Source organism: Populus trichocarpa, chromosome 10 (genome assembly GCF_000002775.5).
Source record: "Populus trichocarpa isolate Nisqually-1 chromosome 10, P.trichocarpa_v4.1, whole genome shotgun sequence".
Lineage (NCBI taxonomy): Eukaryota > Viridiplantae > Streptophyta > Magnoliopsida > Malpighiales > Salicaceae > Populus > Populus trichocarpa.
The window spans coordinates 21,083,339-21,107,361 of record NC_037294.2 but is presented as its reverse complement, the minus strand read 5'-3'; the positions used below and the strand labels follow the sequence as shown (position 1 = coordinate 21,107,361).

The following is a 24,023-nucleotide window of genomic DNA, read 5'->3' as shown; positions in this document are numbered from 1 at the left end:
ACCTTTTCTGCAAAATTCGATACTAGATATGTATTGTTCATAAAACAAGATGTTGCTTATTGTCACGTACCGAAGAGGTGTTCAGGACAGAGCAGGGGAAGAAAATGCGTGCATGGTCTGGAAATGTCAAAGCATTTTAAGTTGCATAAGATGAAGAAATTTGGAAACCAAAAGGTTTTGGTCCTCCCATGAGTATCAGATATTCTCCTGGTAATCTAGCCAAATGTAATTTTTTCAAGGATTTTAATCTTTTGTAAAGTGTAATTTAAGGAATTTTCAAGGAAAATCGAAAAAAGAAAAAAAAAAGAAAGGAAAATATTTTCAAATCGTCGAAATTTTGATGGGTCAAAAATGAGGGAAGTTTTGAGGAGGCAAAAAATTCCGACCTGCCGGATTCGAACCAGCGACCTAAGGATTACAGAAACCACTACAGTCCTCCGCTCTACCAACTGAGCTAAGGTCGGTTTATTGTTAGTAGTTCGAGATAGCCTATGTAGTCGTTTTCAGAAGAGTTTTGACCCCGTTGGATGGTGAGTGAATGTGGCATCAAAGCTTTGTTACTTAGGGGTGATGGTTTGTTCGAGCAAAAGGAGAAATTAAGATAACCTTCTTTAGTCCTGGAAATCTAATAAACACAGTAACTCGATTCAATTTTATAAGATTGCTTGTCGGTTAAGGTACTAATAAATTGTACATTTTCAATTGATTGGTGGTGAGGGAATTTTACTTTTTTCTTTCTTGATTTTTTTATTTTAAATCTTAAAACTAATATTTAAGATAAATTTTGTATAGAAAAACTTAATTTTAACCAACAATTAAGTTAGATTCTAAAATACCCTTTTGTCAAATAAAAAAAAATACTAATAAATGATATAGATGGTTAAAAATGAAACAAAAAATAAAGTATAATTAAATATAAAATAAGTTATACTTCAAACTCTATTTTTCATCTGTTTGGAATTGTAATAACTGTGACGGTTCAAAATATTTTTTACTTGAAAATACATCAAAATAATTTTATTTTTATTTTTTTAAAATTATTTTTAATATTAACACATCAAAATGATCTAGAAATATATTAAAAAATTATTTAAAAATAAATTTAAAATTTTTAAAAATATAATTTGTACTATATTTCTAAACAAGCTCGAACATAATAAGTTACGAGATCCAATTAATTTCTCATGCCATAATCCCCACTATAGCCGTGACTCTTCACCAAAAATTAGGTTTCAAGTTCAAACCTCTGTCCTTAATCTAGACGACAGATTTGCGAGCAAAGGGCAGATAGAGTAAAATACAGCATGTGGTATAAGTAGATGTTGATTTTGGATTGGTACAAGTTTGAAATGACCAAGACACCCATTGATTATACACCTTTCATCGGATTGAGCAGTAGGTGAAGGGCATATCAGTCACTATGGTACAAAGACAATTTAGCTCATCCACTCCAAATATTCCATATCAAATCCACGTCAGCTGGAAAGAGATATTAAAAAGACATTTTTTTACCCATGAGGGTTTAAAATTAAGGTAAGAATAAGATTGCATTAAATACTAAATAAAAATTAAATAAAAAACTTTAATCTAGATATAGATAATCCAAGACAGATTTAGTCTTAAATTTTTAATAGGAAAGATGATCTGGAAATATTTATATTTGTTAGAAAAAAATTAAAGCAAAAGGATAATGTATACTAGAGAGAGAAATTTTAGTGTGTTTTAGGATTAATTACCAATACGAGAGACAAATATAAAATGAAAAAAAATATAAAAAAATATGTTTAAATATTATAGTTATTCCTCGAACAGTCTTGAGCCGGAGAAAATGACTTCTACTTTTAATACAAAGATTATTATATTATCATTACCATACCATGAGCCAATAACTACCAGAAGTCAAAACCGAGCGTTCTCCTAATTTCCTCCCCCCTCTCTTTCTCCCTCTCTAAAATAAACACTAAAAGAATCCAATGCGTTTGTAAAGAATCTGCAGCGAGGTATGGCCCAACCTTTTCTTTCTTTCTTGGTGCAATTCTTTTTTGGGTTTTCGATTTCTTTTTGCTTAAGATTACGTTTTTAAACCATAATGGGTTTGTTATTTTTAACAAAAAAGAAAAAAAGATTGGCTAAATGCATGCTTTGTTAAATCTGGGACATGTTTTTGGGTTCTGGGTATGGTTTTGAGCTCATGGGGTTTGTTTTTTCAAGTCTTGCGTCTGTTTTGTAGGGTCTGCTTGATTTGTTTTCACATTTTGAGCACCTATTGGATACAGTATTTTTGCTTTTTTTTTTTAAGGAAAAAAAAAAACTAGAAGAAAACAGGAAGAGCAGTGTAAAAGTAGGGAAACTGTGGCTAATGTGACGAGCAAAAGAAGACTGGCTTTAAGAATGCGAAAGTTAGTTAATTGAATGATGAGGTTCTTGAAATCTATTGTGTTAAAGATTATTTGATTTGTAGAACGAGGAATTGCATAGTAGCATGGTGGAATTTGAGTTGAATATTTGGCGCCCAACTTAGTGAATTGTGCAATGGAAAGGTTGGCCTTTTGCCTTGTTTTTTCCTAGTGGCTTGGTGGGGATGTGAAGAACTAAATGTAAATATATGGTGATTCCATTTTGTGGGTTTATATTTGGAAAAGCTGATACTTTTGCAACAGATCTGAATTTGTGTTGACTGTGAGAATAAAATTTTGTTGTGAATTTAGATGAAAAGAACATCTCTAATGATGCCTGACAAACAATGATGTCTTTGGTTTAAGCAACGCTTTACATGTTATGTGCCCGCAAGGAATCTTATGTTAGAAAGAAGGATAGAGGATGGATATGGATACTGATAAGACCAAGGCATCTGCTTTTCTAGGGTGGGACTTCTGTTGTGTTAACATAAGTGGACTCTGGAACTTTTAGTGATTAATTTAAAGAAAAATTTAACAGATTATTGATTTTGCAGAAAGAAGAGAAATATGATTAATGGAAAAATTGGCTTTAGTTTAATATTTAGTCCAGCGTGAAGAATGTGGTTACTTTTTTCCAGCATGCCACTTGGTATTCAAGGGACATTCTGACTCGTATTTCCTTACTGTTTCCTTTCTTTTTTGATTTGCCAATCACACAGAAGGACTATTTTATGCTAAGCAGTTGTTCTGGAAGCCTTGCTTCATTCCAAGTAGCTATATCTTCTGATAAATCCCTGAAGGAACTTGTTAAAAGGACTACTGGTCAACAGTTATTCTGTTAGTGCCGTAGGGAATGCTCATTCAGTTTAAAGCCAATGGAGGTAAATCCTGTACGCTCCCATTCCAATGAGAAGCAACCGTTAGAGCATTCTACATCTACCAATGGAGAACATGAGCACACAGAAAAAGAGAAGAGTGCTTCCGTGTTCATCAATCATGGTGAGTCTCTCGCCTTAGTAATAAATGTCAGCAATTTCACTAGATTCATCTCCTGCCTAGCATATCTTCATCTAAACAACTCACTTGGTGATTTTGCTTGACACAAGTTTTTTATATAGTCTTACATCTGCAGGTTTTTAGGGTTCTTGTATATGTGAGTTTTTATACTTCTTTTTTTTGGAGTTGGAAATCACTTTTGCATGGTAACATATTTTTTAATTAGAAGTGGTGTTGGAGATTTCTTTTGCTATGTAAAATATACACATGATGCCAATTGAGAATTTGTGCTTCTTAAGGAGAAAGACTAAAGAAGTTTATTTCTCCAACCTTGACTATCACGGAGTAATCTGAGTAAATACTATTGACTATGTTCTGTGCAACATAATGCCTGGAAACTTTTGGTATTCCCTTCTAAATCAATGCGACGTATAGGTTTCTTTGTCAAGTCTGAAAGTCTCAAAAGGTAAGTACCTCTCTGGTCATGGTTTTGAGACTTCTGTGCATCTTTCTCTCCTAGTGTGAATCCAAATAACAAGCCTTTGTCTATTCATATTTGTCCTTTCTTGTTTCTCTCAATGCATAATATTCTTTTCTATGAGCATAACCTGTCCAAATTAACTGTCTAGCTGCAATTGCATGGCATGAGAGCAGAAGAAAGTGGACTGGAGATCAATCTCAACAGCCACAAAGAATGATTAAGGACCCAATTATAAGGTAATCATTTGTAAAGCTTCTTGAATGCTATGGGCTCTATTTATGTGGCCAAGAGATTTTAAAATCTATAAGCCTTGAAGCTCTTTAGTCTGAATAATTTCATATATCGTGTTTTCGTAGGTGCATGAAGTAAAACTTTTCTCGTCATTTAATAGGGAAAGAATAAGAATAACAATTGCACTTCCCTACCAGGGTTAATGGAGACTACTAAAAGGTTTGGAGAGTGTGATGAATTGTTGGACATGCATTTTGCAGGCTGCTGCACTCAGCCAAGAAAAAATGCATGTACCAACTTAGTTAAGTAGGGAGTTGATGGACTATTTTGGTCCTTCCTAAACCTACATGAAAAAAAAAAAAAAGAATTTTTAGTAAGTGGCTTCATAAGTAGGACTAACAGCATTACACTGGCCACATCGCCAAGAGAAAGTTCAGGCTTCCTAGTTAGTTTGTGTATTCTGATGGCTCATGTTATCATATGTGGTCTTTGTTGTTATTTTTCCCCTTAACTACTGCGCTAATGTCTTCCCAATTAGTTTGTATATTCTGTTGGTTCATGACATTATGATATTGTTTATTAATTTTTTTTCTTGTACCTACTCAAATTAGTGATCATTACCACTTATGGTCCTACCTAAGTGTGAACCAATATGAGAGAATATAAGAAATACTATCTTTGAGCATTTTTCACATGAGATGGTGGATCAAACATTGCATCCTTGGAGCCACACATGCTGGTAGATGAAACATAACAGCAGAATTTTTTTTCTGGCAGCTGGTCAACAACCTATGAAGATTTGCTCTCAACTCACGAGCCCTTCCCTGAGCCAATCCCTTTACCAGTAAGCTCTCTTCTGACAAGCATACTTACACTAGATGAGTTTTGTTGTTTGTTGGATTTGAATCTTCTTTTAGTCATAGTGTGCATGAGCATGTGCAGGAAAGATCATGGTTAAAGATTTTGGACTGGTGATTCTTTGAGATCATTCAGAACATTCCACTTAGTTTTACGCTTATTTTCTCAAGCAGTTGTTGATCACAATTCAATTGATTGTTGAATTTTGCAGGAGATGGTAGATTTTTTAGTTGATATATGGCATGATGAAGGCCTCTTTGATTAAACAGTGTTTTAATTCTACTGTAACGGAGACTATAGAAGGTAAAGAATACAAAGATTTTTGACAACCCGAAAAGGCAGCCTGATTTCTTGAAACTGATTCTTCCATGTAGAATCTGATATGGAAAGCCATGTACCTGAAATTGATTTCAAATTAGACTAGCAAGGATTTTTCATTTCCTGCTTATCCTCACCTGGATTACAGATCCCAGATGTAATTTTACTTTGGTTGGTAGCAAACAACCTGCCTATTTAGAGCATATTAAAACAATAAAAAAATCCTAAAAAAATAATATTAATTTGAAGCTTTTTAAAAAGAAAAAAACAGATCTTTTAAAATAGTGGTTCGACTACAGTGCTAAAATGATGCATATTCACTGTGAAAGCCTTTCGTTCAGTTCTTGATAGCTTTGGCATCGCATGCAGAATGATGCACAACTTTGCAAGTTAGGCAATTCCTTCCAAATTTTTCATGATACTATATAAAATTGCTAGAGATTTAGTCGTGTTAATATATAGCTGCAATTTTCTTTGCTGATATTAATATAAAACTAGTTCACGACAATGTAATGGCATTGATATTGTCTACGAAGTGTTGCAATGTCGACAATGAACATTCATAAACATCTCTAATCTTGCTGTTTTTTTTTAAATCATATGGTAGAATCAAAATTTGTCGTTGATTCTAAAAAATATTTGTTTTTTTCAACTTCTCTGTTGCCTCGAGGAGATTAGCACTGTGGGATGGTAAACAGATTTGTTTCTTACTTTATTATCTCAAGTTCGAATCCATGAGAAAACCTTGTTATGAATATACTAATCTGAAGAATAAATGATTTGTCTGAAATGAATTAATAAAAGACTTTGATTTATGGATAACCAAAGTTAAATTCACCTTCCTTGTTAAGGGAAAGAAGAAAATCCTTGAATAAGGAGTCAAGAATTATCTTCAAGATCTACCACGATGTTATTTCACATCTTCCATGATTTTCTTCCATCGTTCTAGCAAGGTTCTAAAATCTAATGTAGTTGAGGTTTTTCAGAGAGTAACCTTGGAAAAGATTTAAGCTAAGAATAGCATTACTCGCACGAATTTCATGTTCCTCTCCATCAAAATATCTCTACCCCTTCTTCCACTTCTATATTCAAGCCCACTTTCTTCTGTTCCAAGTATAACTTGGATGGTCGCACCCAAAATGATCTTCACCATTCATAACCTTGACTTCAAGAATTCCAATAAACTAACGATCATGATCTCCCATCTAAAAGTTATTGATCAGTATACACTAGGACCCACATTTCTTGGTCAAAACTCAAAAGACTAGAGTCTTGAGACTCTTGACCATCATTCGAGACCTAACAAATTCATCAAACAAAATAATCAAGTTCTTTGTTAGTAATTAGATTTGCAAAACCCTCAAATTGAATCCATAAAATCAACAGATAATTTCAGAACACACACACACACACACACACAGAACAGTCCCTTGTGTATACAATCAATTTGCATGCACATTTCTAACAGTGGATCCTTTCTCACGTAATCAAAACCCCTTCTATCTTACCGCCCGCAATCCAAAGCAAAAGAGACACCACATCATCGTCAACACCAACACGTCGTCTCCCTGACGTTTCCCTTGCTCCCTAACATAGGGTGAAAGTTTAATTTAGTCCTTGTATTTGTTCAGATATTCCACTTATATTCCCATAGTTAAATGTTCTCGATGTGAATTCTAGATTCTCCAATTTGTCGGATTGTGCAAACATTATTGAATGTTAACAACATCTAATGAGAGACTATTTTCTCAATTCTTCTCCACCTTCTAAAACGACCTCGTAGTTTATGATTGTTTTTGAACATTGTTGATACGGACATAATTTTGATCCATGGTACAAATGTAATATTTTATGCAAGACTATCCCATAAAAAGAGGCTAGGCATGAATTTGGTCGTAAAAACGCTTTTTTTTCCCTTGTTTATTGCATCGAACATAGATACAGATAAATTTATCTTTGCATTACACAACTAAATATGACAAAAATAAATTAAAATAAATAGATAATACCTAAGAAAATTAAAAACTAAAAAATTATATATTTTAAAGAGTTTAATAACTAAAAATTAAAATATGTTTAGCTCACTTTTCATTACATTCTTAAACATAGAAAAATTGTTTTAAGCTTATCGTGACGAAACAAAACATTAAAAGGCAATTTATTTATTTTTTTAATTATTTTTTTTAAAAAATATTTTTCTTGAAACTCATTTTTCAAAAAAAATTCACGTTTCACTAAATAAACTAGGCATCAAAGGAATTTTTAACCACAAGATTCAAATGGAATATTAAAGAGCCATATAAGAACTAAAATGTACTTTAACCTACACATAAGCTAACGACTAACATTTTTTAAAATAGTAAAAGAGTTGAAGAATGGAATAATAATTATTTTTTAAAATATTTTTTAAAAATATATTAAAATAATAATGTTATTTATTTTTTTAAAATTATTTTTAATATTAATACAAACTATCTAAAGACAAAAAAAATAAAAATAAATAAATAAACAAAAATTTTAATTTATAAAAAACGCCACGTGTTCCCAAAAGGCCTCTAAAGACTAGTAGTTTCGCTTTCGCCACGTATCCCTCTCCAAAACAAACTAAAGTACACTTCCTCTATATAAAGATCTTACCTTCGTATCTGTCACTCCATTCCTGGAGAACCTGAAAAATGGAGAACCTGAATTTCCTTTCTGTCATTCTCCTGTCACTTATCGCGATATCTCACGCGAGAATACCAGACAATCCTTATCTCAATCTCGAGAGGTCGAATTTTCCGTCCGTACAAGCAGGGAAGATGATAAGGGAGCTGAATTTGTTTCCAAAATCAGAAGTCAACGTGATCGGCGGTGGTGATGATGGTGCTGGTGCTATTAGCGAGTCAGGGCACAATAAGAGGATTGTAGAGAGGAAATTTAGGTTTCCTAATGTAGTTGGTGACGAGGAAGAAAGCTTTACCGTTGATGATTTGGGGCATCATGCTGGCTATTACAAGATTGAGCATTCTCATGATGCTAGGTATTTGATTTTAAAAACCCTAGGTTTTTTTTCTTTGGTTTTCTGCTTGGGGAGATGGGTTATGTTGGTTTTTGTGTTTGCTTGTTTTGGTTAAAGTTTTGTTTTTTTGGATTAAGGTTGAATTTTTGAGGTTGGTGTTTATTGGCGATTATTTGAGATGTTTTATGTGTTATGTAATTGAATGTTTGATTTTGCTTGAAGTTTTGTGTTTTGGGTAAAGGTTGAATTTTTGATGTTGGAGATTAAGTGGATTAGTGATTATTTGAGATTTCTTTTAATGTGTCGTGTAATTGGATGTTTGATTTTGTTGAAAGTTGAGAGAGTGGAATATTTTATTTAGTTGGTTTCCGATGATTGATGATGATGATGATGTAATGAATGTCTGATTAGGTTTTCATTTTGTGTGAAGTATAATATTTCGGAGGTTTTTCTTTTAAAAAGTTTGTTTGTTGGTTTCTAATTACTGGTGACTTATTGGTGTAATTGTGGTTTGTAGGATGTTCTACTTTTTCTTTGAATCAAGGACCAGCAAGAAGGATCCTGTGGTCATTTGGTTGACAGGAGGACCAGGGTGTAGCAGTGAATTGGCTATGTTTTATGAAAATGGTCCTTACACTATTGCAAATAACCTGTCACTTGTGCGAAATGAGTATGGTTGGGACAAGGTAAGATGCTGTTAAATCTCTTAAGCCGATGCCATAATTAATATTGGACTATAGTTTCTTAGTCTTTTCCTTCTTGTTCCTAACTTTTTTTAAAGTTTGCCGTAGTTTAGCAAAAAATATGATTTGTGAAAAATCATATCATGTTATGCCAAATGAATCAAATATCCAATTTCTTACCCCATATTATTAAAAGTGTGTTTCATATTGTGTATCATTTAACAAACTTTGGCCAGTAATCGACCTAGGGTAACAATCCATTGATATGTCCTGTAGTTATCTTGTAGCCGTTCAACCTACAAACTTTGCAATTTGCATGATTTCATTGTGGCAACACTTAAACTAGCTGCTTGGTGAACAACTAGTTTTATTTGGTTTAAGTTTCTTGATTGCATCTTGTGAATATTTGCCACCAAAATAATTATAATTGCACTTTAAAATTTTGTTTTTCTTCACCTAGGCTCCCATTTGCACTTTCTGTGTCCTGGATCACTGTAACTTGGTTCTTAGTGCATTGATTTGGTCGTGATGGTTTATTAGCATATACATGAGGCACAAATAAAAATAACGCTGCTTTCTGGGAAAAAAAAATGGTTTGTCACTAGCACTATTAACTCCACTTCTGTTCGCTATTCCTTTTCATTAACGAGGTTGGAAAAACTGCAACTTGCCTGCTTGCTGACAAGAGAATTAACATGTTGCTATGATGATTTTGCAGGTGTCAAATCTTCTATATGTTGACCAACCCACTGGTACTGGATACAGTTATAGTAGTGATAGGCGTGACATTCGTCACAATGAAGGTGGAGTTAGTAATGATCTATATGACTTCTTACAGGTTAGTTATCCTGTATTTCGCTGTGATAAGAAATGAGATAAAGCATGATATTCTGGTATCCCATGAACTTCTAATATATTAATAGCTTGAGGAAAGAACTGTAATTGCTAAAGTTTTACTATACTGAATGCTAGTCTTAGTTTGGGACACTAAACATACACTGTGAAACGTGAAAGGATTGGTGGGTGGTTGTTTTGAAATGATTGAGATTTGTTAACGCAACATATTGAAAGGACCAAGTGCATTCTTTGTATGGCACCAGGCCTTCTTCGAGGAGCATCCTGAATTGGCAGAGAATGACTTCTACATAACTGGAGAATCATACGCTGGACACTATATTCCTGCTTTTGCAGCTCGGGTCCACAAAGGAAACAAAGCTAAAGAAGGAATTCATGTAAACCTCAAGGTATATAAATGATTTTGCCTAATACTGACTTTTGATGGATTTGTATAACTTTTATTAATTGCAATTCATAATTTTGAGCAGGGATTTGCCATTGGTAATGGGCTTACTGATCCTGCAATCCAATATAAAGCATACACAGATTATGCACTGGATATGGGAATAATTAAACAAGCTGAGCATGATCGCATCAACAAGATAGTTCCAGCCTGTGAAGTGGCAATAAAGCTTTGTGGTAATGTTGCATCTCAATTTGCTCCAATTCCTTTCAGAGATCAATTTCCTTCTTGATTGTTTCATTGTTTTTAGATCACATATTTTTGTATCAATCAAATTAGTTGTTTCAAACTTCGAAGTTTTCTCAGTGCATGAGGTCTTATTTTATTGATTTTAGCTCCGTGGTTCCTTGCTTGAACATGTGCTTTCTGTCTCAGGCACTGATGGTACAGTCTCTTGCTTGGCCTCCTATTTAGTTTGCAATACCATATTCAGCAGCATCTTATCAGTTGCTGGTAATATAAATGTAAGACCTCATAAACCCTCCTGTTGGAGTGTTCATGTGCATCATTTTTTTTTCAAATTCCAATGGACCTCCCTCTCCTCGAAGGAACTCTTCTCTGTATTCATTAAAATATGTTCTCAGGGAAGTTAATCAGAGTCACTTTCATAGACATGAAAATAATGTGCGTACTGAATACATGTGCAACAAACAACCAAAAAATTACAAGCATTGATATATTCTCGCTGCAGTATTATGATGTTAGAAAGAAATGCGAGGGGAGCCTCTGCTATGACTTCTCAAATATGGAGAAATTTCTGGGCCAGAAATCTGTTAAGGAGGCACTTGGTGTTGGGGATATAGACTTTGTCTCCTGTAGCACTACAGTCTATATGGCGATGCTTACAGACTGGATGAGGAATCTTGAAGTGGGCATTCCTGCTCTTCTTGAGGATGGAGTCAAGTTGCTTGTGTATGCTGGAGAATATGATCTCATCTGCAACTGGCTCGGTAAGTAATACCAACTACCAGGGTATAGCGAGTTTCATTTATTTAACTTTTATCCAAGGCTAAGGTTAAATATTATATGAGCAGGTAATTCAAGATGGGTTCATGCCATGGAGTGGTATGGTCAGAAAGAGTTTGTGGCATCTCCTGAAGTTCCTTTTGAAGTTAGTGGTTCAGAAGCTGGAGTGCTGAAAAGTTATGGGCCTCTCGCATTCCTTAAGGTCACTCTCTTTCTCTCGAAACAATTAGCCTCTGACTTTTTTGCCAAAAATGATAGCTTCTATTTTATAATCAGTGCTAATCTAGTTGCACAATGCATCTGCCAACAGGTCCACAATGCAGGGCACATGGTTCCCATGGACCAGCCCGAGGCTTCATTAGAGATGCTGAAGAGGTGGACTCAAGGCAAATTGTCGGAAGTCACACAGGAGCCCCAGCAATTGGTTGCTGAGATGTGATTGCCTTTTATCTAGCTTTATTAAGAGTGACCGTAATATGTGGTTTCCCTTTACGCTTGTAAATATTATATTTCTCACCGATCAAACAGAATCCTAGACAATGTGGTATCTTGGCCTTTGATTCTCTGAAGGTTATAGACTCGTAGAATCAGAGAGTTTTATGGATGCATGTCTTCTTACCTGACTGTAATATCGTTTATGCATTGTGCTGAAATCTTACATTGCAAATATCTGTTTGTTTAATGGCCTTTGATTCTCTGAAGGTTATAGACTCGTAGAATCAGAGAGTTTTATGGATGCATGTCTTCTTACCTGACTGTAAATCGTTTATGCATTGTGCTGAAATCTTACATTGCAAATATCTGTTTGTTTAATTTTAGCATCTAACAGCATGCTATCCGGATATATCAACATGAGACTGCAGCATTTGTCCACAACTACCTACAGAGGCGCACACTTTTGGCCAGCTTGTACTTGACAGTTTTCCTTCAGCCCGATATTTAGAGGACAAAGATGCCAGTTTTTGCAGATTACCACCTTACCATATGGGACCATGTGGTTGTTCACTGCAGTTGCGAGATTATTTCCATGCAAAGCATGAAAAACCTTTTTTTTAAGGTAACATAATGATTTTTTTAGGGCAAAAATCGATCCTTGTACTGAATGTCGGGCCATCGTTTTCCTGTTATTTGAGGATAAGATTTAACTTAACTGAACCATGTAATTTCATAGTAACATTTTTTATTCACTCTAATCTAACTTGTTTCAATACTGGTCAGATTAATTTTTTGGTCATTGGGTTAATTCAAGTTTATTTCAAAACAAAGTTGTTTTAGTGTTTTTTTTAATGAAATAATATTGTTTTAAACAATTTTGATTTTAAAAAAATATATATCTGAGTTATATTAGTAACAGTGAATTTGTTTAATGTCTTGGAGTTAAAATAGTTAGGTTTTATCTGGAACTGAATCAAATTATAAATTAGTGGGCATTGGATTGACTCATCAAATTGGGGCGAATTTAATAATGATGTTTAGGAAGCACATATATACATATCAATTAAATTAGAACTAGGTCTCCCATGGCGTCCACAAAAATCTCTTAGAACCCCGCATCATAAACCTATTAGCATAATTTGAAGTGGCGAGTTACTGTTGGACACGTTGGAAGGAACAGTAACACTGGAAAAGATGCAAACCTTCGTTAGCTACTTTTATCAAGAACATAGAGCAACGGAGTATGTGAACAGTTAACTCCCGAAAGACCAGGAAAAGAAGTGATTGCTCTCATGGCTTTTGCTGTTAAATTCTCAACCAACCATTGTTTAAACTCTCATGATCTTTTGCTTCCTTCGGTTTCATCAAACCCAACCTCAAAGATATCACCAGTTTCTTCTCTATCAATAAGAGATGCTGGCCATCACATGGAGCTTAAGCACCCATCAAGAGCATCTGCTGAAGGTTTCCTTGGCTCCCTTTCAAAGTTTACTAATTAGTATTGCTTCAGTTGAGTTTTTCACTTGTCACCTGCAGGAATTCCTAGTTAGTTAATAGATGAAAATTTTAAGTTTACGAATTATTCAACAAGCGTAAACCTGTCCTTTTGGATATATGCAGGACTACAACCAGCTGTATTTGCAGCTCTTGTTCCAAACAGTGCTGATAAACCACTACAAGAATTAATAGAAAGAATTCTGGCTGGTAAGCTGATCTTGCTGATTTCAGTAAACTCCTAAGCAAACATCCTGCATCTTCTCAGTTCTCACCAACGAATATAATATAATTTCCTGTGCAGACGGCAGATCAACCTATCTCAACATAAGCGAAAGGAAAACAGATATTTGAAGGCTTGAGATTACTTTCTCGATGAGACTGTAGTTTTTGGAGTTTCCAGGACAATCTAGTTCTCATTGATTGTGATTTATCAGAAAAGTAGTCACAGCTGCCTGCATCAGTTGGAAGAATTCTTTTTTTCTCAGAATATTTATTACTGTATTGAAACCTGCTATCTACATCACTTCATATATTACAGAATGGATAATGTTTTTTTCAGGGTGAGAGAAATATCATTATCAACAAGTAAAAGAAGCAGGAGCCGAACCCTGCTTCCAAAGCTTTATCATAGCAAATCCCGTTACTGCACAAACCATGGAAGCGAGGTTGAGTACTAGCAAGATTACACACAAAACTGAAATCTAAAAGTTTATACTGATCTTTCTATTCAATGCATTACAGATACATATTTCACAGTACATTCTCATATATCATGTCTGTATCAATATTGCTGATAAATCAGACATACAGAATTCAACTATATGTGTGATCAACGACAAGACTCCAACTGGAAGTAAATTTGCAATTCTCCCCTCCGATGGAAGAAATTCAACACAAGACTCTCCCTTTGAGCTTCGACAAGATATACACTCTTCACAATTCTGGCTGCAGCCAAGGTGGCTCCTCTCGGAATGCTAACGACTATTGATCTGAAAAACGATCGCCTCTGACCTGCCAAATAAGAGAGTTGGTCAAAAGCTTTGATAAAAAAAAAAAAGTATTCTAAACGAGTCTCAGCTACCATAAATCCCAAAGTCTTTGCAACCTAGGTTGTGCATGAGGCAGGGTAGGAAATTTTTTATGAAACCAAACAAAAAGCATGGAACAATTTTAATCTGTTCAGTTTAATCCAATCCTCACACACTGAAAAAGAAACAAGATCGCATCCAAGAACCATAGATGAAAACATATCCGAGAATTATAAATGAAGAGGTGGTCAGACATGAGATATTGGAGGAAATTAAACAGTAAAAAGAGAACAAAGCAATCTTGTTTAATTCCCTCCAATCCTCACATTCGGCCAAGACATGATATTCGTTTAGTTGCATGTTGGAGAAGAATCAAGTAAAAGAAACTAAACAAAAATCGGCACCAAAACAAACAGTGACATCTCTTTAGTTCCCTCCAATTTTCACACACAACACACTCTTGACTTTGAGGCTTCAACAGGCTTTGCCTTTACCACAGGCTTTGTCTCGAACCAACCACCGGATATTTATAGACTCTCTAAACTCCAAAGGAACAAGACAAACTAACTTCACAATTTTCACACAAGAGCATGATTCGCATGCTCAAAAGCAGTTACAAATACTGTGTGCATGTTTGTACGGTTCAGAGCATTTGAACTCTCCCTGTATATGTGTGGCCCAGATTACAAATCCTCTAGACAGGTTGCACAAACGGGTGCAATGCTGACGACAGCCAAGTTCTGCGGTAGATATTTCAAAAGTAAATTGGGTTTATTTGAGAGAGGCCGAACTCAACAAAGCCTGGTAGGATAATAATCTCCCACTCACCAGGAACACAGCCCATATTAGAGCCCAGATAAATGACTACAAAGGCCAGCCCAAGATACCTTCCCAGCTCTTTAAATCTTCATAGAAGATTATTGATATCTCGAATATGCGAAGGCATCTTGTGCATATCATACAAGCCCAACACAGTTCAGGTTTACATCTTCATAGTAACGTTTGAATGAAAGTTCTTCGCTTGTCCCACGCAGGAATTCCCAGTGAGTTAAATGACGAAGATTCAAAGTTTGTTCCTCTAAATGCAAATGCTAATGACTCAACAAACGATACATATTTACTTCACTTCCAAAGGAATATTTTCCTGAACCATGCAAGTAGCTGCAATTGCTATAAAATATTTTCAAGCTCTGTACAAGCAACAAAAGGTCGTGGGCACTGGTGAAAAAATCTAGGAAGTCTTTATACTGATCTTCGCACTCCATGTGTTACAAATACATATTTCTTGACAAAAATAAAAGAGTAAAAAAACAAATTTACTTCTATCTCACAGTCAATTCTCATGTTTAACGTGACAAGTACATATTTCTTGGTTTCCTCTCTGGGCTTCAGCTCTTCTAACTTTGCAGCAAGAACGAACCACCCCCAACCTCTCGCCAGACAAGAAAGTTGGTAGAAAGCTCTAAGCAAAGAGCAGAAACCATCAATTCAGTCACAAAAACAGGGGGAAACTTTTTCTCCCTGCTTGCTAAATGTCTTGGAAGCTAATGTTATCAAAATGAACATCTATCCATGGAATATCAGATGAGCAAATGTCACAGCTGATTCACCAGCATTTCCCTCACAATCCAAGAACATCAATCTCAAAAATAGTTTCAGTAACACTAACCAGCATAAAGATGCTCCTCCATCAAAAAAACAGAACACAACTGTCATCCACAAGTCATAACAAAAAAACCTAAGACGCAACAAATGCCATATCAATCACAGATGATCAAATTGAATCCTCTGTTTTTCACTAACACTAGCCAGTGTTCTTTTTAAACTCTAAGAAGATAATCTCCAGTATCAGTAATAACATGCTATAACCTCCTTCCCTCCCTCACCAAAACATGGTAACTGAAACAAAAAAACAGGAAGATTACATATTAATCAAACATCAAATCAATTACACAATCCAACAAACACCCAATCTTCCATTAAAACAAATTAACATAACTGAAAAACCCAAACTCAAACAAAGCAAAACATGCCAATCATCATAGGAACTGTACAACCAACTTAAATGCAAACTCAAGCAAACCAAAACAGGCCCTAATGACCAGAAGGAAGAGCAACACATTCACTAAACATCACATCAAAAATATATAGACAAATCTTAGAAACTCAAAACTTATTCCAAATTTTTTCACCAACATGATCAAAACTCATACTTTAATAACAAGAAAATCAACATTACCTCCAAAAAGAATCCCAGAAATCACTCCTCTTCATCACTCTCATCACTGAAGTAACTAGCTTTCTTAACCTTCACCTTCTTTTTCTCCACCTCTCCCCCCTTCAACAACCTCTCCTCCACCCCTCCATCCACCGCCGCAGCCCACTTCTCCTCCTCAAACTCGCCCTCTTCTTCCTCCTCCTCCCAATCTCCCCCGCCCCTTCCGCCGCCGCCACCTCCTCCACCACCGCCTCCCCTCCCTCTCTTCACCACAGGCCTCTCTCTAATCCCCAATCGATTCCTCGGACACTCATAACTCAAATGTCCATCTTCTCCACACTCATAACACTTACTCTTATCCTTATAAACCCTCTTCTTAATAAACTCCGTCGCTCTACCATTATCTGCCGCAATCGACGCCGACAGAGTTCTCCCATTGAGAATCTTCTTGTCCATCTGTTCAACGGCGGTGACCGCGTCGCTGCGAGATACGAATTGGATGAATGCGACACCGCGCGATTTCCGTGTTGTTCGGTCTTTTAAGACAGTTACACGTGCTACTTTGCCGAAGGTGGAGAAGAGTGTGTGGAGGTCTGAGTTTGTAAGGGAGAAGTCCAAATTGGATACGTACAGGGTTGATTTTGATGGTGCTAAACCGCCGGATCCGCCGTGGGGTTTGGTGGAGGAAGGTGGGTGTTGTGATGATGTGGTGGCGGAGGAGTAGCGGTGGTAAAATATTTCATCTTCGTCACTGTCACTGTTGCGTTTTTGCTTCTTCCCCATTTTTTTGACTTCCTAGCTGTTGTTAGTGTTTTTTTTTTTTTTTTTGCTTTTGCCTATTGGTCTCGAGAAATAAATACTTTGCCTGGAGTGGGCTTTTTCTTGGATTGTAAATATGAAATCTACCTACAAACCAAAACTCCAACCGAAGAAAAGTTGTCATTTGTCAATAAACATGGTAAAACACTTGCATTATACTTACTTCTACAAAAACACCACGAAATAAATAAAAGAATAAACGACTTACTGCTTTGTCAGGAGGAATGGGCAACCCATAAAAAATTCCAATCTTAATCCTTTTGCTTTAACAACAGTTTGACACGTTGCTCATCCCAGCAAGGCCCTTTGTTTTTCTTTTGGCTCTTGATAAAGACTCAATCCCTAAAACAGATAGATATTAATAAAAGGAAAAGAAAAAAATCAGTCAACTATCATGCAATTTTCTCTGACACAGTCAAAATCAAACACTGCTATTATTTCCTACAAGGTTGTCAAAAACGCTTTTTTGACACGACACGGAACATACAATATAAACTCAGATCGTAAACTCGAATCGTAAAATCGTAAGTAAAATATTTTAACCAAAATCGTAAAATCACAAGTAAAATATTTTGATTAATTTGCAAGATCCAGTCAAGTAATATATAATAATATAACACAATTAAAATAAAAATGAAATTTAACTAAATTGCAAGATCCAGTCATGTGGGTTAAAATTGTTTTCGTTTCTTTCCAGGTCACCGGTCTTTATTCAGATTCTAAAGATGAACAAGTCCAAGTGGATTGGATAGCAAGTGGATTGGATAGAAAGATGCTCTTAATTAATAACATTTTGTTTTACCTGTTGATATAATTATGTAAAGCCGCACATCACAAACTGCCTAACATCATAGTTCTAATTGTTCAGTAATTTTCAATAGAAGTTTAGTCCTGAAAGTGTGTGACGGTTTTGCATGAAACACATAGCTAAACAACAACGAAATATAAGCATGAAACAACTGATAAAATGGGACCCTCTGATTGTTTAGGAATATAATCAGTATCTTTGTTCTGTTTCCCAGTTTTTCAAATAGCATATTTGCTGGCTAGGGTCTGCATCATATAATTTCTTGTTCCTCACCTCGCCCAATTAAATTTTATGTGATGAAAGACTGTTGAGAAATGACTGCTAATTGGATCAAATTTCTGATTTTTCTATGCAGTGATGAACTGGGTCGTTTTGTTGCTAATAAACATTGCCTAAGAAGCCTTAAGATGGAAGGGTGTTCTAATCTGGGGGGAAAATATGCTTATATGCTTATAGAGAAGACAACCCTAGCTAGTCAAAACACACACACACTGGTTTGATTCTAGGTCAGCAGCAGCAGGAGCTCAACTTGAACACGCAAACTAAAAGCTATTGCTTTTGCTATGCTATGCTATGTTATCCAGTTATCCTGGTGATCATCTTATCAGTGTCAGCTATAAAAAGGGATCCATGCATCCAGCTGCTAAAAGCTTATTTTGGAATCTTTCTACCTTTCTGCTAAATTACATAACCCTGATTAAGAAGGTATATACTAATTAATTAGATAGCCATGTCAGCTGGACTAGTTTCATATGAGATTGTATTTTGTAATTAAATCTTTCATGCAAGATTTCTAAAAACTGTTGTTGAATATATGTGATTGCAGGGTTGATCAAGGCTTTTGTAGCATAGAGTGCAGAAATAGGCAGATGGTTTTGGATGAACTGAGAGAACTTGAAGCGTCTAGCAATGAAAGATTAAAATCTTATGAGCACTGCAGTACCACTGCTAAATTACATAACTTTTTCATATTCCTAATTTTCCTCCTTTGTACAAACTTTGTGCTAAACAGATAATTCAATGGAAAGGGATAATGTAATATAGCAGAACGCAAGTTACTAATGGGATTTTTTTAAGATTATTTGTCATATAAAACAACAGATAGAGACGATTAACAACAACAACAACACTGTATTTGCCAGAGATGCTGGCGTGATGTTTTACAAATGATAGGAGTCATATGACCATTAACAACAAAAACACTGTATACAGCCAGAAAAAAGACATGCCCTCTTCTGCATAATAAAACATGACAGAAAAGATGAGAATCTAACAAGCAAACCTGGTTATATATTTGCGCTGCTGGTGAGTGGAGAGTCGAGACTTGAGATTCTACGCTCCTGAATGTGCTGAATGCTGATATTAATTTGTTAGGGCTGAGACTTGAGATTTTGAGAATTTGAGATTTGGGGAAACCAGGAAAGGGGAAAAGGGAAAGGAGAAAAGGGTGGGTGGAGTGTCGGTGTCGGGCGCAATGAAATCAGGAGATGGAGTGGAGTCAGCAGGGAGCAGAGTCAGAAGACTTTTAATTTTTTAAGCAAACTCGTGCAATCGGTCGGTTTTACAGATTTTAACGAGTTGGACCGATTTTGTACAAGTTTGACCGAGTTTGATTCAATTTTACTGGTTTTCAGGTTTTTAACCTGATTTCACATGTTTTATATGTTTTGACTCGTAAAATCGTACGCTTTTACGAGTCAAAACGTGTTTTTAATAACCTTGGGCAGAACTAAGAATTTTAGGGGGTATTGTTTTTTATACATAAAAAAATTATAAAAGTGAATTAATTACTTTCACATTTTCAAACCCTAAAAAATTTAATTTAATTTAATTTACTAACACCCATCTAAACCCCAACACAAAAAAATTATAAGATATAATTCATAAACACAATGAATAAGAAATATCTTAAGTTATTGTTTAGTTGTGTAATTACATATAACAATAGCTTTTCTGAATCACAAAGCACTGTATTTTATTCTATATTAAGCATAGATGCATAGATTGAACAAAAAAAAAACGTTATCTTATCAACACAGAAAACTGGTATTTTATTCTATATTAAGCATATTGCTAAACTAATAGGGAAACGAAAGCACCAGCAGCGATGGTTACCCGAACACAACCGACCCTTGAGAATGAATATGTGCCATAACTCCTCCCACCTGTACAAGTCCTCCCTCTTTTCCACACTCATTCTTAATTCAAGCTCCATTCCCGTATTCAAATATTCTTCCATTCACACCTTTTTTTGGTTTTAATTCACAGTTCAAGAACTATCAAGTGAAATATGGTTATATACTTATATTCATTCAATAGAAGCACTTCTAAAAACAGAGGCTATTAATTCAAAACAGTGATAATTTAGTTATAACTTCTCTTCCATTTCCAGCTCTGATGTTTTTTAACTTAATCGAAGCATAGTAAAAAAAATTAATTAAGAAAAAAGAACTGAAATAAAATAAAATAAAATTATAACTTAATATAATTTTTCTAAATACTGATCAAAAAATAAAAGTAGGAAAAAAATAGAAGCAGGAAAAAAATATAAAAACAGAAAAACAGAAACAGAACAAGAAAAAATGATGTAAAATATAAAGGCTCCACTCCAGTTTCGATAAGAAAAAATTAAGGATAACGCATAATAATCGACAAAAATTAAACACACAAAAAAAAACTAAAATAAACACGATATTTTAGAAATATACCTGATGAAATCGATTGGGTAAGAAATCACGAAAATCAAAGTCGATGAAATGAGGAGGAAAGACTAAGCCACTGAGGAGATGAATTTGGAGAGAGCGGAATCGATAGGACTGTAGGAGGTCTTTCGATCGGGAGAGAGAGCGTTTCAAGAGGATGGAAGAAAGAGACTGTTGTGCTGAGTCAGAGGACAGAGGGCATTTCAAAATCCTGCATTTGTTGAAAGTTTTGGTTAACTTGTAAAAACGTTACGTTTTTAATGTTTTTTCCGAGTTGACCCGTTTTTAAGTATCGGGTTTGATTAATTTTACTAATTTTTAAATTTTAATCCTGATTTTATACTATTTATATATTTTGACTCATAAAATCAGATAATTTTATAAGTTTTAACGACCATGCTTTTCTCCTTTGCGTGGTACTATATAAAAAATTAAAGCGCTAACTAACATATAGCTGGAGAGATACTCGTAGGGGAAAAAAATATCATCCACTAATTTGTTTTCCTTTTGTAATGGTCACGAAATTTTTGGGGTAAGCTTGCATTTCTAGTTTTTTTTTTTTTTTTTGGATTTCTCATTTTATACATTTCAACCACGCTTGAATTTTTGCATTTAGAGGACTTTTTCTCGTATTTTTTTTGGATTCAAATCAAATTAATAACTCAAGAAACCAAATGCAATTAACTCTAAAACTTTTTTTAAGTACGATATAATAGCATTCAAATCTTGTAATTGCTAGCTCAATTTATTTGTTTGAAATGTTATAACCAAAATATGACTCAAATTTCAGACTAGCTATTGAATTTGTTTCAAAAAAAAAAATCAATTCAATTGTAAAATTAAATAAAAAATTAAAATATCTTATTTATTTTTGTAATATATATTTATTCATTACGAGTTTAATATCATTTTAATATTTGTCTAGATAATAAACTAGTGGTATTCAATTATATTATTATCATCTCAATGAATTATAAAAGAGTTTATAATGATAAAAAAAATTAATTAATAATCTTGTATTTTTTCGAGTAGTTTAAATTATCAATCTTCATATATAAAAAAAGTTAATTTTAAAAAGATATTATTATGAAAGTATGATAATTATTATTTTAAAATATTTTTTTAAAAATATACTTATTTTGAAATAACATTAAATTAACATGTTTTTGTCAAAGAAACATAAAACTCTTGTTTCTTTATGCCGTCAGCGGTGGTAATAAACAGAAAGATTGATTATCTGTTTCCACTTTTACCTACGCCATACAAGAAATCAAACCCTAAAAGGTTCAAATCTTCTGCATATTTTAAGCAAAGCTGCCATCTGGCCTAAATCATCTCTGAATCTACAAGAAAAGTTGGAAAGATTGAGCTTCACCTAGCAAGTACCTGAAATTGTAATTGTTTTTCGCTTTCTAGGTCTTCCTGTAAGTGATTTTCCTTCTTCCTTTTTTTTGCGATGTGTTATACTTCGATGTTATGAGAACTGAGTTTTGCTTCTTTTGTGGTGATTTTCTTAAGTGGGCTAGGATTTAAATGCCTGATATTTGGTTTAATTTCGATTTTCTTATTGTTTGTGCACTGTTTCCTAGAAAATGTTGTCTGGAAACTGTTCAGTGAGATAATCATGGGATTTTATTTTCTCAACTGAAAATGAACTGTAATATGCAATTGAATGCAGGGAAAACATCAACTCTGCTGAAATAAGTAAATTATTTGATAAAGTAGTTGTTAGATGGGATGGAAAAAAATTAAGTGAAGGGAGGGGGAAAGCAATTGGGAAATTGATCTTCGATGGTCAAAGAATATGTTAGAGAACGATTTGCTATTATTGTATAATTTGTATTAGTAGATCCCACTCGAATTCTTTGTTTCTCCACATTGAATAGCACTTGGATTTGTAATTTTTGACAAAACCAGTGATGAGCTGCCATTGGCCTTTGACAAGATGCATGGATTCTCCACGGTCGATGGCTTTGTGGAGATAACTGAAAGCTTGGCTGAGATGATTAAGTACGTGGCAAATGAACCCTCAGTAGGGCTCTTCTATGTTCAGCAGCATGCTCAAAATGCAATTCCGAATGTCATTAGGCTCAAGAATAATGTTGTGGAGAAGTCACGTGCAACAAATCTGCACACTGAAGACTTGGAGGATTGTATCACCATGGTGAAGTCAATGAAAGAATGTGGTTTCCCTGTTGCTGATGAGATGATTAGAGACATCAGGAAATCTTTAGCAACAATGTCAGCTAAACAACCAAGAAGAGGATTAATTAATAGCCCAGTTTCAGGTTTTCAGATGGGAAGAACCAGCTCACTGGGACTTGGCACTTGGGGTCGTAATGGAGATGATGCCGAGAAGGATGGCAAAAGGACGAGCAATTACTTTTCAACTGTATTTAAGACTGCCAAAGAAAAGGCAAGCAATTTCAAGTGGCCACCACTTGATTCGAAAGAATCAACCACAAACCAGGCAGAAAAACTACTGTCTTGTCCTACTTCATCACAATCGGTCACTAGCACTGGCTCGTCTCTGCCTGATGTGGAAGCTGATGAATTGCCCTTGTCAAGTCCGACTGCTGGTGGACAACAATTAGATGAAGAAGAGGATCAATTTGGTGTGAACTTGCCACGTCATAATATATTGTTGTTAACAGAGAACTTCGATGACTTCAAGGCTGATAAGGAAGCCAAGCTAGAGGAGTGGTTGGGAGGGACTGCTGACAACCTAGATAAACTGCAGGAGGGCAAATGATTCTGGCGGATTTTCCTTTTTTTATTTTCCTTCGTCTTCTTCTAACATGATGTTCGATGCCATTGCTTCCCAAAAAATCTGTTGCTTTTGCTCTCCTGATCTCTGAAATGATCTTATGCAGTAGGTTGATCTTAGTAAAAAATTTCTGATATTTTGTTGGTTTCGCATAGCTTTTGCGTTTCTGGTTCCAGCAACCCATGGCACAAACTAACATTTCCAAAATTGTAAATATTTTGGACATTAGCCCGTAGGTACTCTCCAGCTCTCATTTATTCCAAATAGGATCTTGGTCATTGATCAAGCCTAGCAGTCTTGAAAGCACCCTTGAGATGTTGATGTTCAGCATTGATGTCCAGATTTGGCGCTTCAGTTGTGTGGCTTTACAAGTGTCAGGCCTGAGTCATAAGTTGCAAATTTCAAGTTTTTAGAACAAATATTTCATGCAAAACTGGAGCTGCTTGTCATTTGGCAAAAGGAGGGGGGTGGGGGAATCTTGAGAGGTTCTTCCCATTTGTTCTATACACTTGAATC

At 35.0% G+C, this 24,023-nt stretch overlaps 5 protein-coding genes and 1 non-coding gene across 12 annotated transcripts; 4 read left to right on the top strand and 2 right to left on the bottom strand.

Annotated features, from left to right (window-relative positions):
- Positions 1-380: 380 nt before the first annotated feature.
- Positions 381-464, bottom strand: TRNAY-GUA (transfer RNA tyrosine (anticodon GUA)). Its single transcript is given in 2 exon segments — positions 381-416; positions 428-464. It is a non-coding gene; the product is annotated as a tRNA-Tyr (tRNA).
- A 1,376-nt stretch (positions 465-1,840) lies between these two features.
- On the top strand, positions 1,841-5,413 carry LOC7463456 (uncharacterized). 2 transcript variants are annotated; one of them, XM_024610016.2, is made up of 6 exons: positions 1,876-2,000; positions 2,462-2,540; positions 3,119-3,398; positions 4,025-4,112; positions 4,885-4,951; positions 5,177-5,413. In XM_024610016.2, the coding sequence occupies exons 3-6, from the start codon at positions 3,275-3,277 to the stop codon at positions 5,228-5,230; spliced, it is 333 nt and encodes a 110-aa protein (XP_024465784.1). In that variant the 5' UTR covers positions 1,876-2,000; positions 2,462-2,540; positions 3,119-3,274; the 3' UTR covers positions 5,231-5,413. The 2 variants fall into 2 exon arrangements, with proteins under 2 accessions (XP_002316393.1, XP_024465784.1); XM_002316357.4 differs by lacking the exon at positions 2,462-2,540 and having other exon boundaries at positions 1,841-2,000.
- A 2,474-nt stretch (positions 5,414-7,887) lies between these two features.
- On the top strand, positions 7,888-11,915 carry LOC7463455 (serine carboxypeptidase-like). The gene is made up of 9 exons (XM_002316356.4): positions 7,888-8,305; positions 8,802-8,970; positions 9,686-9,805; positions 10,068-10,211; positions 10,293-10,443; positions 10,643-10,731; positions 10,959-11,217; positions 11,302-11,435; positions 11,544-11,915. The coding sequence occupies exons 1-9, from the start codon at positions 7,959-7,961 to the stop codon at positions 11,670-11,672; spliced, it is 1,542 nt and encodes a 513-aa protein (XP_002316392.3). The 5' UTR covers positions 7,888-7,958; the 3' UTR covers positions 11,673-11,915.
- Positions 11,916-12,045: 130 nt separating this feature from the next.
- LOC7468440 (uncharacterized) lies at positions 12,046-13,704 on the top strand. The gene is made up of 3 exons (XM_052456030.1): positions 12,046-13,132; positions 13,289-13,372; positions 13,467-13,704. The coding sequence occupies exons 1-3, from the start codon at positions 12,961-12,963 to the stop codon at positions 13,514-13,516; spliced, it is 306 nt and encodes a 101-aa protein (XP_052311990.1). The 5' UTR covers positions 12,046-12,960; the 3' UTR covers positions 13,517-13,704.
- A 143-nt stretch (positions 13,705-13,847) lies between these two features.
- On the bottom strand, positions 13,848-20,967 carry LOC7463454 (U11/U12 small nuclear ribonucleoprotein 31 kDa protein). Of its 5 annotated transcripts, none has more exons than XR_008060205.1 (5): positions 19,321-20,671; positions 17,439-17,572; positions 16,433-17,317; positions 14,520-15,655; positions 13,848-14,176 (listed from the first exon to the last, which is right to left on the bottom strand). XR_008060205.1 is itself a non-coding variant. In XM_052456029.1 (4 exons), the coding sequence occupies exon 3, from the start codon at positions 17,192-17,194 to the stop codon at positions 16,454-16,456; it is 741 nt and encodes a 246-aa protein (XP_052311989.1). In that variant the 5' UTR covers positions 17,195-17,317; positions 17,439-17,572; positions 20,747-20,967; the 3' UTR covers positions 13,848-14,176; positions 16,433-16,453. The 5 variants fall into 5 exon arrangements, 3 of the variants coding, with proteins under 3 accessions (XP_052311989.1, XP_052311988.1, XP_052311987.1); XR_008060204.1 differs by having other exon boundaries at positions 14,520-16,092; positions 19,321-20,666; XM_052456029.1 differs by lacking the exons at positions 14,520-15,655; positions 19,321-20,671 and adding an exon at positions 20,747-20,967.
- A 970-nt stretch (positions 20,968-21,937) lies between these two features.
- LOC7463453 (uncharacterized) lies at positions 21,938-23,661 on the top strand. Of its 2 annotated transcripts, none has more exons than XM_024609474.2 (2): positions 21,938-22,164; positions 22,686-23,661. In XM_024609474.2, the coding sequence occupies exon 2, from the start codon at positions 22,686-22,688 to the stop codon at positions 23,490-23,492; it is 807 nt and encodes a 268-aa protein (XP_024465242.1). In that variant the 5' UTR covers positions 21,938-22,164; the 3' UTR covers positions 23,493-23,661. The 2 variants fall into 2 exon arrangements, with proteins under 2 accessions (XP_024465242.1, XP_024465241.1); XM_024609473.2 differs by having other exon boundaries at positions 22,658-23,661.
- The last annotated feature ends 362 nt before the right edge of the window (positions 23,662-24,023 follow it).